We start from the raw sequence: 14,789 nt of genomic DNA on the forward strand, positions 1-14,789 counted from the left end.
TTGATCAAACCTATGCAATTGTGCAGGTTTTTATTTCTTTAAAAATATACATGAATGTATATACTCACCTGTCAGTATCTGTATCTTCAGGCAGCATGGGAGGGAAAGGCAAGGGTGGCAGCGTGGAGGTTAGTAGTGCAACATTTCTATCTTTCTCCTTGGCTCCTACATTTGGTGTATGTGGTTTGTTTTTCTCTTTTACAGTGACTGGTTGCTGCTTCACGGCAGCCGATTTATTCTCTTTTACTGCTACTACTACTGCTGCTGCTGCTGCTGCTGCTGCTTTCTGTTTAGCCACTTTGTCTACAATCAAGTTATTTTCCACCTTTGTCTCCTGAACAGAGACCTTTGCTTTTGCTTTGTCATTTTTCAAAGTTGCACCACTTGTAGGAGAAGGTGTATGCTCAGTTTTTATTTTCTTCAGATCTTTCACATTGTTTGTTTGAGGTGCACTCACACCAGTGTCAGTGTTTCCCTTGGTAGGCGTAGAGGTGTTTGAAATTTTTGCATTGGCTTTGGCTGCCTCTGCAGCTCTTGCTTTTTTGTTCTTGTTCAACTCAGCAGCCAGGCTACTTTTCAGAGTCAGTGTGCTAGGAGAAATACTCGAGTGACGACTTCTGGACCTAGATAATCTGTGTCTGCTGCGAGACCTTGAGCGTCTTGATGAGTAAGGGCTTCTGCTTCGGGATTTTGCTGATCTCCTGCTTCAAAATAGTAAAGATTTGGTCAATTTAGGTTTAAAAATAAAGAATGTCTTTTTATATAACCTGCCTTCCTTATTACTAGAACAGCTTTTCCAAGCACCATCATTGCCATTACTATGTTTAAAGGGTGAACATGAATCTAAATAAAACCCATATGGAAAGACTTTCAGAAACAATAAGAACTGTATCTCTGAATACAATATCCATGGCACAGACATAACCACACAGGACCTCAGACTATATTATGAATCTTTTTTAGCAGAGCTCCTTTGTAAAAAGTCATTGGGAAATCTCAAAAATATAAACACAGAAAAGACATTCGCAAAAAGAAAAGGAGTACTTTTCTTTTTACGAATACAGACTAACTCTGAAACTTGTCAGAAAAGACATTGCATGCCTTCTGATCAGCTGTTCATTTCCTCCCTCAGTGTCAGAGCTGTTCTTTGCTTGTTGATAGAAATAACTTGATACTAAGCAACACATACAACTATTTTAAAAAAACTACATAAATATGAGGATAAAAAATTGCTTTGACGACAGTTAGGAAAAAAGTTATGGAACTACAGCAACGATAATTCTGCAATTTTGTACCTCTTGTTAATGTTTCTAGACATATTTAGCAAACTGAAATATTAAGTTACACACCTAAAGAAGAAAAAGAGGAAGAGAAAGCAGTATTTATGAAGATGAAGTAATACTGCTGTAGGAACCTCAATTTGTGAATTTGCTGCCTTATAAAAATGTCTGGTGTAACTATTGTTGCAGTAACTTTTTATCATTACCTTGTATTTGAGAAATACTACTGAATACATAGTTAGAAACTATTGTGATGAGCTGCGCACAAAGAAGCAGACTGAAAGACAGCAATCAACTTTCATTTCTGAGGACATAATGATACAAGCATAATGCTGTATTAATGCATTTTTGTAAGACAGTCTATACTTTTTTTTTTTTAGACAGATAATTCTCCCTGCATATCCCCTACAACTCAGCATAAGCATGTGTAACTCACAAGCTGTCACGCTACAGTATGTTATTTATTTACATTGCAGAAAAAGAAGAGCAGCAGGGGAGAAGAAAATAATGTCACTCATCTGGATTTCTGCACATGTGCAGAGAACAGAACAGGACACACATTTGCAAATGCCCAGGAGGGAAAAATATCCAAGAGAGAGAATGCTGGTAGTTACAGAGAAAGCTCAGCAATTGTTTGAAGCCAGAGAAAGATACCAGTTCACATACATTTTTACTTTACTAATTCAATAGATTCCATATTTCAACTTGCCTAGTAGTTTTGATTTAGTTTTTTGTTGCAAACTACTAGAGACAAATTGCCAATTTAAACACAGGTGTTAAAAAATGGCTGCTATGAGTAAAAAATAAACAAAGTAACCTAACTTATTACTAGTCCATGAAAATTTATGAAAGTGTTTCTTCATCCACTTTATTCCACTATGCATATCTGTCTCCAAATATATTCACCATATCCACAACTGTTCTAACTTTAGTTTAGTGGAACTACACTGTAATTATATTTTTCTTGACTAGATCATTCCTGAAGAAAATGTTATTTCAGTGAGTCCATTTATCTGGGTTAAAAAAAATATGCTAGAATAGTAAGGATCAGAGTTCTCAGTGTGCTGTACACTTCAGCTCATAACAAATATAACCAGACAACATGTAAGAACTGGCAGCTAAAACAAGGAAAACAAATATCATGAATGTTCCTGGAATGTTTCATGTGTTTGAAAAGTACCAGCTCATTTGATTCTGACTGTACATAATGTATTTTATTTATATACATATATGTGCTTCAGATAAGTTGATCTTGTGTTATATAGTATTAAAATAGAGAAGATGCTATTACATATATATTGGCTAATTTCCAAAAGAGAAACATGAATCTTGTATGAGAAAAGTAGGGGTTTTCAACCCTTGCTATTGAAATATCAAGATTTCACTGATATAAACAGGTCGACAGCACGTTTAGATTAAGTAGGACTTCTGCGATATGCTATAAACTAAACAAACTGAAACTAGTGGCTATATGGAGCTATATTTCATTAGATATGTCAGAACAATTTAACAGTTCAAAACACAGCAAATCAACCAAAATCTTTTCCCCAAGATACTTCTCAGAAACTAGGTATATTTAACATAATTCACTTCTGTGCCAGACAGAAGGTTTGGTTTTACAGAACTCTCTGGCAGAATGAGAAGAGGTCAGAAGAGAAGAAAACGGGGGGGCCAAGGGGGAGGAGGAAATCACTGTACTCTACAGCATTTCCAATTGACACTGAAATAATTATGTGAAATGCACTTTTTCAGGTAAGTGTGTTGCAGCTCTGGCACATAAAAAAATTAAGGAAAATACTTCTAATTAACTTTTAATGGAAGCAGTGGTTTAGTGAACTAAACACAGTGCTTGGAGTCTGGAGACTTGGGTTCTTTTCCTTACTCTATAATTTAGTTGCTGACCTTGGGAAAGTCACTTACATTTCTGTGCCTTAGGAGAATGTTTTCTACTTTTAATAAAAGGCAAGACAGAACCAAAATGGACAGCAAAATATTTTGATATACTGAATTGGTGGTTTCTCCCCCCCCCCCCCGTATTATGTATGCCTGTAAGTTTTTGTTGTATCCCCCCCCCTCACCCCCCCCCACTTTTTCCTGCTTGTTTTTGACCTTGAAAATGTAAGTGTCAAGTCTTGCATTCTCCAGTTTTCCTGGAGTACTTCTAGAAACTTGCCTACACTAGAATGAAAGATGGTTTCATAGGTGCTAATCAAAAACAGTTTTTAAACAGTCTGACTAAAATACTCTTCCTCTTTCAAATACTTAACTTCTATCTACTCTTTTGGCTGGTAATTTCATCATTTCCTTAGTTTACTAGCCATAACAAACTAACAGCCTAGACTGGATCCGAATGCCTAACAAAAGAAAAATAGACAAGTAGGAAAGGAAAAATACCCCAAAGGAAAGAAAGAGGGCACAAGCACAATTTTTTCCCTTTACAGGTTACCTTTCAGGAACAACACTCTGCCCTCAGATTAGTGTACAGAACTCCATTTTCCCAACTGAGGGAAGAATTTGTCTCAAGCATATACCAACTGGTTTTAACATTATTCAGAGGCTACACCTTAGCTTAAAAAAAGATCACGTCACAAAGTTATAAAACATATGATGTCCAGACTTTGTCCAGATAACGTGTTTCTTTTAAAAGAATCTTTCTGGTAAATATCAGTTGTGTACTCTAAATGTTAGTGGACACCATGACAGGCACCTGACTTCTTAACAGTGCTTATATCAGAAGTCTGCTCAGTTCTTCAAAGACTACTGCCACTTATATATTGCCCCATCTTACATATATTTGCCACCGGATGGTTTGTGTTTAGTCATAAATTTCTACATTTATTTTTTATTTTACCTAAGGAACTATATTTTAAATATCTGTTGCATTAAATATTGAAGAATTTAAAAAGCATCTTTGGCCCAATCTGGGGAGAGTAGAGGCAGTACAAGACTTAAGTATCACATCCAGTCCTCAACAGAATGGAGTTGCCATAATGCTAGATTGTTAGAGGGAACTGTGAATGGAAAACAATTTTAAAAAATCCTAGCTTTATATCCATCAGTCTGTTTCAATTTTTCCATGTTTATGCCCAGTAGCTGACATTGTTTGGTGCTTGTCCACACACAGGCACCTTTGTCATATTTACTTATTAACTGTTCCACAGATGCACCCAACAAAGGGCACACTGCATTGCTACAGCACAGCAGCACTTCACACCTAATTTTTAGCATTTATATAGCACTATACTTTTCAAAAAACACTACAAAAATTCATACAACACTTTCTGAAGTAGACAAGGACCACAAATCCTATTTTATAGATGGAGAGAAACAGACAAACGAGATAGGAGTTCTTGACACCTGACTACATGTTTTTCTGGAGCCAGCTGCAGAAGAACACACTAGGAGTGAAACTAGGGTATATTGGTTTCTCTCTGAAAGAGGTTAAATATATAGTACTGCTGCTAAACACAAAGAGAAAGCAGAAAAAGGGAAAGACACAAAACATAGCATAAATGACAAGAGCGAAAGGAACAACAGTAAAGGGCTTTCTCCAAAACCACCAAATCCAGCATGGTTTTGGGTAATGCTGTCACAGATTAGCAAATAGGGTAAAGCACTGTATTTTTAAGCATGATTTAACAACTTTTGCTTAACTTCTTAAATTTTTCAAAACAGACTGGTTGTCACTTTATCTCTGCTTAACTACTGAAAAACTTTCACAACAAGCTACTATTTTGGATACTGGATTTTGTCAGATGCATGCCACAAAACTACCACAAAACTGTTCTTCAAAGGTTCTGTTATACCTTCAATGTTAATTATACAAGTTGCATCAACACCTAGTGTATTTAAGAATGCAAAAAGTTAATGTAACATTTGAATAATCAAGAACACCGAAGTCAGAAAACTCCAAAAGTTAGTTTATAATGTAACATTAATTGCTACATTGTATACCCCAAATATTTTAAAGGTATGGAATGAAAAAAAACAGCAACACATTATGTAGAAATAACCTCGTGTATTTACCGAGTGAGAATTTTATAGCTGGAATCTTAAGTTTGTGAATTTCTTGATTGGAATGCTTGAGTTCTTTGTTGCATCACACTTTCCCATCCCCATCCCCACCCCCTTTTATTAAAAAGAGGATTAAGTACTTTAGAGGCATATCACCATTGTTAACACAGACTAGTAGCATGTCAGAAAAACAAAAATTTAAAAACTCATAAGCAAAAAATGCTAGCTTTCGCTGTTCATAACCTTTTAAAACACTTATTTTGTTTAAACCTTTATGGTTTTTCCTTTTAATTAGACATTCAAGAGAAAGCCAAGTTTGAAGTGTTGACTTTCAGCTGTTTGAATTACGCAAGAGCAAACATTTTAATCAGAACTTATCAGGATTTTTTCCCCAATATTTGCAGAGTTCAAAAACAGCTGAACTGATTTTTCCCAATTCCTTAATAAAATATTCATCTTTAGGCCAAGATGTAATACCTCAGAGATCATCACAAGAAGAATATGTTTGAGAACGTTATCAGTAACTGAAACAAGGGGAGCAGGTTAAAATGGAATCTACAGCTCAACCCTAGCAAATAGCATACAAGCACCATGGTCTTCCAGTGTATGTAATTATCTGTCCTTTTAAAAATATTTGAAAAGGCAGATCTATAAATGTAATCAATTGACTTTTACCTTAAGTCTCCCAAGATACTATATACCCATATCATCACTCAGTAATTTGAACCGTCAGTGACAGGACATTCTGGTTAATTATAATTTTAGCCTAAATTCTCTCTGTGCACTAATAAGCAAATTTAAGATTAATTCTCCTTGCCTATGATAGGACAAATTTTCTCTCATGTGATACACGATTAATCATGTTTTTCCTTTAGTCCAGTTTTTAGTTCAATGTCTACATTCGCATTGCATCAGCTATACAAAAAAATAGCTGTTTAGTACTGCTATTTGAGTAAGTGCCACATGTCTTAATTTTATTCAGATATTCAAATTCTATTCCTTCAATATTTTGAAGTTATTAGCAAGTCTAAAAAAATCAGGAATGTTGGGTAACTTTGAAATTTCGTAATTTTATTTTTTTCCTTAATTTTATAACTAATGTGTCCTCACGAGAGAACCCTTGCTCATGGAATTATTTACCAGCAGAGATTAGACTGACCTCAGGCCTATTTTCAGAATGCTTTGCAAAATTAACTGTTTTGCAAAAATCCGTCCCATAATAAGCAAAGATAAGGAAAAACAACAAAAAAAGAGAACCACTGAACAAATGAGAGGTAAAAACCTAAGTCCATTACAAGTAACGATGTAAATTTAAATACGGAATTCAGAACTCACACCACAATGACAGAGGTCCTTGATATACATCAGATAGATATAAATTAGGTAAAAGAACAAACATTCAGAACTTTTAAAAGCTCTTCCATTCCCTATCTTAAAAGAATTGTAGTTTTAAATTTTAAGTTTTTTGAGGAAAGCTCAGTTCTAAAGAGAATTTTAATATCAAGTATTATTTTTAGAATACCCCATCCTTCAAATAGAAAAACATCTAGGCTAAAAAAAAAAAAATCACATTCCTTTAATTTTGTCTATAACCAGTGCAACACCAAAGGTCTGATGCAATCACCTGTATGTAATATTCCCAATATAAACATCCATTTATTTTAATTGTATGAAATATTCAAACACATTAGTACCTGTACCTAAGTGTGAAATAAAATAATTATACACATATTAGATTATGTGAGTTGAAAGTGTGATCACACAGTTTACAATGACCTGGATTACCTGAGCGAAGTCATGGGAAGCTACTTGATCTTGTCTTACAATTCCATGCTTTGTAAAACACATCAGAATCAGTTACTAGACAAAGTTTAAATGCTCTAATACAGATATGAAAAGTTTGTCACAATATGGTTTTGTTAATATAACTTATATTTTTGTACTACACTGTTCAAAATTCAATCTAGTTGCTACAGAAAATACCTTATATCCTCATTCTTCTATTATCTTAAATATGCAATCAGTTCCTACAGAATAACTCTGTTAATATAGACAAAACAAAAACATAAGCAACACTACCAATTATTTCAAGTAGTATCTTAATAGCTGATGTTCATTTGTCTCCCACCCCAGCAAAGACACACTAAAACTGATCTCATTCAGACCAAGAACAACAGGTCTTGAAAAATCAATTCACCTAGTCATTGGCAATGAGTTGAAAGTTTTCACTGGCAAGTGATGGAGCTTAAACAGCATCTGTAGAATTTAAGGTTTTTAATGAAAACTAACTTTCTAGCCCTTATGGTTGCAAAGATGAAGTTCCAGGTGTGAACCATAGGTAAACTGATCCAATGTCTGTGGATGCTCAGAGCTCATCTGGAAGCAGCAACAGGTTGAAAGTGACAAGATACTAGTCAATTTCACAATTGCAATTCAGAACTCTGTGAGCAGACAAGTATCATGTCAGTTTCACGCTGCTGCTGCATATTTAAGTTATACCCTAGTGAAGTCATTGGAGCTGTTGTGTCCCTGGTCCTCATTAGTTTCTTCTCCATCCCCAATATTTTATATAAAGCTTCTGGCTGGGAAGTTCAGTCATCTAGCTGAAAAAGTACGTAATCCTTTTTCCAAGCCTTGAAGACAAAATACCTAAAGCACTGTAAAAGTTTATTCACATTATCTTCATTTTCACCGTCCCTAGATACCAAAATTGCTACAGTCAGACAGCAATGTAGCGTTACTGCAAGCACACTCTTTGCAGTTCTAGGGCATTACCATTAGGAAACAGATTAGAAGCCAGAGAAAGGTGAGCTTACTATCATAACACCATTACACCTAGACACGAGCCCAGAATGAAGACTTTATACCAGCGGTTCTCAAACTGAGAATCAGGACCCCAAAGCAGGTCACGACCCTGTTTTAATGGGGTCGCCACAGCTGGTGTTAGATGTCCTGGGGGCCAAAGCCGAACCCTCAGGCTTTGGCCCTAGATGGCGGGGCTCAGGCTTTGGTTTCAACCCTGGACAGTGGAGCTCAGGTTATAGGCCCCTCACCCAGGACAGCAGGCCCACTCTCAGGCTTCAGTTCCCCTCCTAGGGTCATGTAATAATTTTTGTTGTCAGAAGGGGGTCACAGTACAATGAAATTTGAGAACCACTGCTTTATATCATACAGGTCAAGAACATACATGCCCTAAGAAGCTGATGCCCTCATGAAAGCATTACACTTGTCCATGCAACTATGGCCTAACCTATGCAGCAAACCCTTCCAACTTATGTGGCAAAGCATCATTCATTTATGCAACAGACTAAGAAATGCACAACATTAACTGATTCAAGATTCATATTATAACCTTCAATTTTATTTACATAATTCCAAAAATGACCCATAAAATGAAAATATATAAACTAGAGCATTATATTTATATTGGGGCAGATGAAAACCACCCAGAATTGTCTGATATGCCCACAACAGGAATACCTTCAAAACAGTGAAACTTCTCTTCATACCTTTTCCCATAAAGCAAGTTGGACACTGAACAGACTATATATCCAGACTCCCAGAGATTTGTGAGTGGGATGGACTGGTAACTGATGTACATATTCAAGATATACTCTCAAAAGTAACAATGCACTGGAGTGGATCGATCTTAATTTCTATCTTTCAAGGTGATTTGGGTGGTTAACTCCCATAGTCCCCTTTGAAAAGCCCGGCCCTAAATAATAGCTCTTTTAGAAACATCTCAATGAGACAGCTCTTAAAACTCCCTATCAATACTGTGGCCGTTCTGCCACTGGCTGGCCCAACTGCTCCAGCAAGCAACTTAAGAAGCCTCGTATCCCCTTGGCCAAGACCGTAAAACTTTTAGACTCTGTCTACACAAGGAATATGCAATTTTAAACTGATTTAGTTACACTGGTACAAAAGTTTATATGGACACTTATTTTGGTTTAAACCAGGCTTATTTTCATTTAGCTGATTAGGTATCAGTTTAAATTAAATTGAAATAAGCCACTCCAACTAAAATAAAGATGTGTACACAGGGGCTTAAAGTTAAAATGGTTCAATTTTCTTGTTTAGTTAAGACCCAAACTGAAACCAGGTTGGCCATTATTAATCCTTGCTGCTGTCCTCAATATGAAAGATAGATTTAAGAACAGAAGCATTGAAAATACACTATATTCTGCCCCAGCAACAGGCAAACAAAATGATGTTTAGAGCAGCATTTTGAATGCATATAAATGGGGCAAAATAGGATATATCAAGGCCAGAGAGGAGGTTGCAATAGCTAAGACATGAGTAATGCAGGCCTGAATGTGAGTTTTAATAATGATGACAAAAAGGAAAAGCCAGATATTAGAGATGCTGCGCAGGGAGAAACTGAAAGATTTAGACATGCCCTATATGCGACATTTTAGAGAGGGATGAATTGAAGACAAAGTTCAAGCTACAGACCTATTGTGTGTTAAAGGCAAAGAACCCCCAGGACAGAAAATTAATACTTTTGGGGAGGTTTAGTTAAAACAGGAGCTGATGGAAAAGCAAGCAGGTGCTGAGGATGACTCAAGTATACCCAAGAACTTCTGTGGCCCTTTATCATCATAGCATCTGAGCACTGCACAAGCATTAATGAATTTATCTTCACATCCACTTTGGGAAGTATCATCCCCATTTTACAGACAAGAAACAGTCAAAAAGAGAATATATGACCCACCCACGGTCAACTGCAGAATATGGAATTTAACCCAGATCTCCTAGGTCCAACCCTAATCAGAAGGCTATCCTTTCCTCCCTCAATGTCTCTATAAATGCAGTCTCCCATTGGCTTCCCCAACTCCTCCAGCAAGTCAGAAAGACGACATCTGTTAGGGAAATTAGTAAATACAGAAGTATCTCTGTATATAGTAAGAGATTGGACAGAAATCACAGATGAACTGGAGAAAAAGTCAGAGAAATTCTGGAAAACAAGCCATCAGATTTGCAATTCAGACATTTATATTAGATAATTTTTTAATTTAAGGGATAGAAACTCTCATACTTCAAACCAAAAGCCCACTTTGTTCTGTAATTGTCCACTACAAGGTTTCATGCACCTTCCTCTAAAGCATTTCTTACTGGCAACTGTTTTTTTTTTTTTTTTTTTTTAAAACAAAACACTGGACGGGATGAACTACTAATTGTATCAAATATGGCAACTCCTTAGGTGAAACCCCATGGCATATTATGGCAATTCATGACTGGAATATTGTCAAAGAATTCCACTCAGTGCACACATCAGCTTGTAACTCAGCAATTCTGAATTCAATCAATATTTCCTAAATCCAATTGTTTTCTTAAATCATGACCATTTTTAAAAACGTTTCTTTAACCAATTATAACACTCTTAAATGACAAATACTTTTCATCTGAATGACTGTCCTTGTTCAGATTATGAATACTTTTTCCTGTTTTGAAATGTTCTGAAGTTTACTAAGATGTTTCACAATTGCAACTTCAAATACATCTTATTTTTAAAAAACATCTTTCTTTTATCTCCCAACATAATACAAGATACAAATTGTGTTACTCAACCACTTCAATGTTTAGTGCCCATCCAAAAAGTGGATTTTACTGACAAGCCTCAGTAGAATGCCAGGATGGCTCAGAGAACATGCACCATTTTCAATGAGCGCTGGTCAAAGTGTTAACTGACACGGAACCATCAGAAGGAGCATGAAATTGTTTTTCATGGAGTCGACGGAATTCTTGTCAATGGAGTGGTAAAACTTAAAAATATAAATATTTTTAGAACCTGAATAAATTTATCTTAAAGTTGTTACAAACTGGTGCATAAAGTATTGATCCAAGACCATCACAAGATTCTTTTATTACAAATATAGTTCTTCTTTTGGAAATACGCACAGGCCAAACACATAGCCCTCACAAAAATCCAGTTAATTAAAAACAAGTTGTTAATAAATACAAATCCAAAAAGTAGATAACTCTACCTGACAATACTCAGCCATTACTGAAGGCATTTTTTTCTGCATACACAAAAACCAAAAAACTTAGCCATCAAGTTAGCATATACATTAAGCAGAGTAAGATCCTGACCCTGCCAAAATACACACACGTAACTTTTTGCACTACAAGTGCCCACTGATGTCAGTGGAACTACTTGCAGTGCATGCAGTTAAACACAAAAGTAAATCTTTGCAGGATAAGGACCTAAGCATAATTTTTTTTAAAAAAATAAGCACTTAGTGAAATATGCATAATTCCTTTGCAGCATTTAATATTGCCTCTTTTTCTACTAAAACAATTAGTTTGCACTAATAATTTATACAAGTACAAACACTAAATGACCCATACTTTATTCAATTTAATTTTTAACTAACTCAGTGCTAAAAGAAGAACTAAGCTATAAAAGAATTTAACATTTATCTATCTCTGGGGTTAGATAGGAACAGGATGCTTATGAGGGAAATCTGCTGATTACAACATTTAACAGACCCCAGAGTTCTTACCCACAGTGGGGGATGGTGATTTCCCCCTCCAGATAACATTATAATGGGAAGTTTATAACCATGCCCCCACACACATGGGAGATTTTACCTTTACAATCGCTCTTCTCTACAAAAGAAAAAGGGGTAGATGTGACAGGTCCACTTTGTTACATTATGGTCTCTCCCCTGCTCCGGGGGCAAGGCAGGAGGGTGATTTTAGTATATCATAGTCTCTTCCCCTCCTTCTCCCCAATAGGATGGGAGAAGACAAAGCCACGGATTTTTTTTTCTAAATTAGATATAAATCTCCCCGTTTCCCCACCCAAGTTATTCAGGCCAAAGCATCCCCCACGCCCCTGGGATACAACCCCCCTCCCGCCCCCATCACTCTTCTCCGTAGACATACACACAGCATCATACCTCCAACATCAACTCACCTGACAGTGGGGCTGTAGGGGCTCCGAGAGCGGCGCCAGCTGCTGCCGTAGGGGCTGGGCGACACATCCCCGCCGCGTTCGTACGAGCTGTGCCGGCTGTAGCTAGGGGATCGGCGGCGGCTGTAGGGGCTGAGGGGGGAGCGCCCGCCGATGGGGCTGGGCGATTTGCGGCTCCTCTGGCTCTGGGAGGCCCTGTGCGACGGGGGGCTGTCGTCCCGGCCGGGGCTAGGGGACGAACGTTGCCGCCTGTAGGCCCTAGGCTCGGCCTTATCCTCCCGATAAGCCTTCGGCGGGTCCTTGTAGGCCGAGGGCGGCTCCTTGGCCGCTTTAGTCCGGCTCTTGTGCGCTTTGCCCTCCCGCTCCTTCCTGCCAGTGCCGGGGGAGGCGGCCGGGCCCTTCCTGCGGCCGTCGCTGCCGCCGCCACTGCTGCTCTTGGGGCCCTCCCGGTCCTGGCCCCCGGTCTGATTGTGGCGGCTGCGGGACTTGGAGGAGGAAGAGGAGGCCTCGGCTCCCCCCCTGGCCACCGCCGCCCCCTCCTGCTGCTTCTCCTCCCCCCGCCTGCGGTGCTCCCGGTGCCGCTCTCTGGAGCGGCCGCTGCTGCCGCGATGTTCCCGGCGCGGCCGGCTGCTCCGCTCCGACTCCCCCCGGGGCCGCTGGCTCCCTCCGCCGGAGGAGGAGGCCGGGCTTCCCCCGCCGCTCCCCGCCCCGCCTGGTCCGGCCGCTCCGCTTCCCACCAGCCCCTCGGACTGAGAGCTCACGTCGTCGTACTCCTCCACCAGAGTGCTCAGCCCCCCGCTACCGCGCCGCTTCTCCGGCTCCTGGGCGCCGCCCCCTGCGCCTCCCCCGCGGCCCCGACGCCGCTTGTGCCGGGACCCCGAGCGCCGCTTGCCCCGGGGCCGCTTCCGCTCCCCCCCGTCCCCGCAGCAGGAGGAGGCGCTGGTGGCCGCCAGGAACAGCAGAGACTGCGGCGGCAGCGGCGGCTGCAGGAGCGGCGGCTGCAGGAGCGGAAACAGCAGCGGGTGAGGAGCCGGCGGCGGCGGAGCGGGAGGCTGCGGCTGGGCCGCGAAGCGCTTCCGTCTCCGGTGATGCAGCCGCTTCTTGTCCGCCGGCGCCTCCACCGCTGCCGAGCCGCCCCAGCCCCGGCTTCCCCCGCTCCCTCCAGCTGGCGCCGCGTCCGAGGTGCTCGGCATCGAGATCACTCAAGGCCGAGGACTAGGACGCGGCCTACGAACCCGCTGCCGCCGCCTTCAGGGCGCTGCCGGCGCCATGGAGACACCGCGCCGCGCACAGACAGACCCCGGCCCCGCAGCCCGCCTCACAGACCGCGCCGCCCGCCCGGCCGCGCCTCACATCGGGCCGCGCGACCCCCGCGCTCGGGCCGCCCCGCAGCAGCGGGGGGTGGGGCTGGGGGGGGTCTCAGTCACCAACGAGCCCGGAGGCTCTTGGGCCCGGCCTCCCGCTGTCCCCGCAACACGGAAGAGTCTCACGGCGGCCTCCTCACTCCATCCCGGCCCGCGCCTCCTCCTCCTCCGGCGGCGGCTGCTCGCCTCTCTCGGCCGCTCCGGCGGCGCCTGCGGGCCGCGCTGCCTCCCCACCCCCGGCTCCTCCTTGAGTCTGAGGGTCAATGTCGCGCCGTAGGTGTCCCAGCCACGCGCACTCCTGGCGGCGGCTCGATCCCGGTGCCTCCGTCGCTCGCAGCCGGGCAGCGATCGAGAGGCCTCCGCGCTGTGCGACTGACACACACACACACAGGGGACACGGCGCACACTGCGCACGCGCGTATAGCCCAGGGAGGGCGGGGTGTTCACGAGCGCGAGCCTTCTGCCCGCCGCCGGCCGGGAGACGATCGATACCACGCGAGAGACTCCTCTGAACGTCACGACCGGAAGATTTCACGCGTGACTTCCGGCCGGGTGGAGAGCCCAATCCGCTTCTGCGCCGACAGCGCGGGGAAGGGTTTCAGCAGCTTCCGCTTTGAGAGGTGAAAGGTCATCCAAGAGTTTCCGGGGGGGCCGAGGCGGCGTCGCTGCTTGTCCCTAGGAGGATTCGCCCTGGAGGGAAAGCGGCTCCTCCTCCCGCCGTGGTTCTGGCTGCAGGCCCGGGCCTGTGGCGCCCATCCCGGGCGGCGGGCAACAGACGGCGGCGCTGGGTACGGGGCAGGCCCTGCACCGCGTGCGGCGTTGTCCACCCGGCGTGTTTGAACGGCCGCGGGGGCGGATCGGGGTAACGCAATGCGGGTCGCTGGCCGCGGGTCACGTTCTCGAGCCCGGAGCCTCGTGCGCGCTCACGCGGCTCGAAAGCTGAGGCCGTGAGACAAGCCGCCAAGTGCCCGAGCGTAGCCAGCGCTGCAATCCCTGGCCCAGGCCCGCGGGCTGCATTTGCACAAGAGCCGCCTCCTACACGTTTCCCTGCTCACTCAGCCTATGGTAAAAAAAAAAAAAAAAAAAGCGGGGGAGAAATCCGGCACCTGGTGCGTTGTGTTTTCACTCAGTGGGACTGGGACAGGGGCCATGCGTTCTCATTACCATAGGCAGGGAGATGCCGCCACTTAACAGAGGCATTAAATTATCTAT

The 14,789-nt window shown here is 42.4% G+C and overlaps 1 protein-coding gene across 1 annotated transcript in view; it reads right to left on the reverse strand.

Annotated features, from left to right (window-relative positions):
* Window positions 1-13,421, reverse strand: part of CDK13 (cyclin dependent kinase 13) — a 59,421-nt gene extending 46,000 nt beyond the window's left edge. The window contains exons 1-2 of the mRNA XM_074945310.1: window positions 12,217-13,421; window positions 69-704 (exon numbers count right to left, since the gene is read on the reverse strand). Coding sequence (XP_074801411.1) covers window positions 69-704; window positions 12,217-13,406 — 1,826 coding nt within the window. The 5' untranslated portion in view covers window positions 13,407-13,421. The remainder of the gene's footprint in view (window positions 1-68; window positions 705-12,216) is intronic.
* Between the last annotated feature and the right edge of the window lie 1,368 nt (window positions 13,422-14,789).

The sequence above is a fragment of the Natator depressus genome, chromosome 2 (assembly GCF_965152275.1).
Source record: "Natator depressus isolate rNatDep1 chromosome 2, rNatDep2.hap1, whole genome shotgun sequence".
NCBI lineage: Eukaryota > Metazoa > Chordata > Testudines > Cheloniidae > Natator > Natator depressus.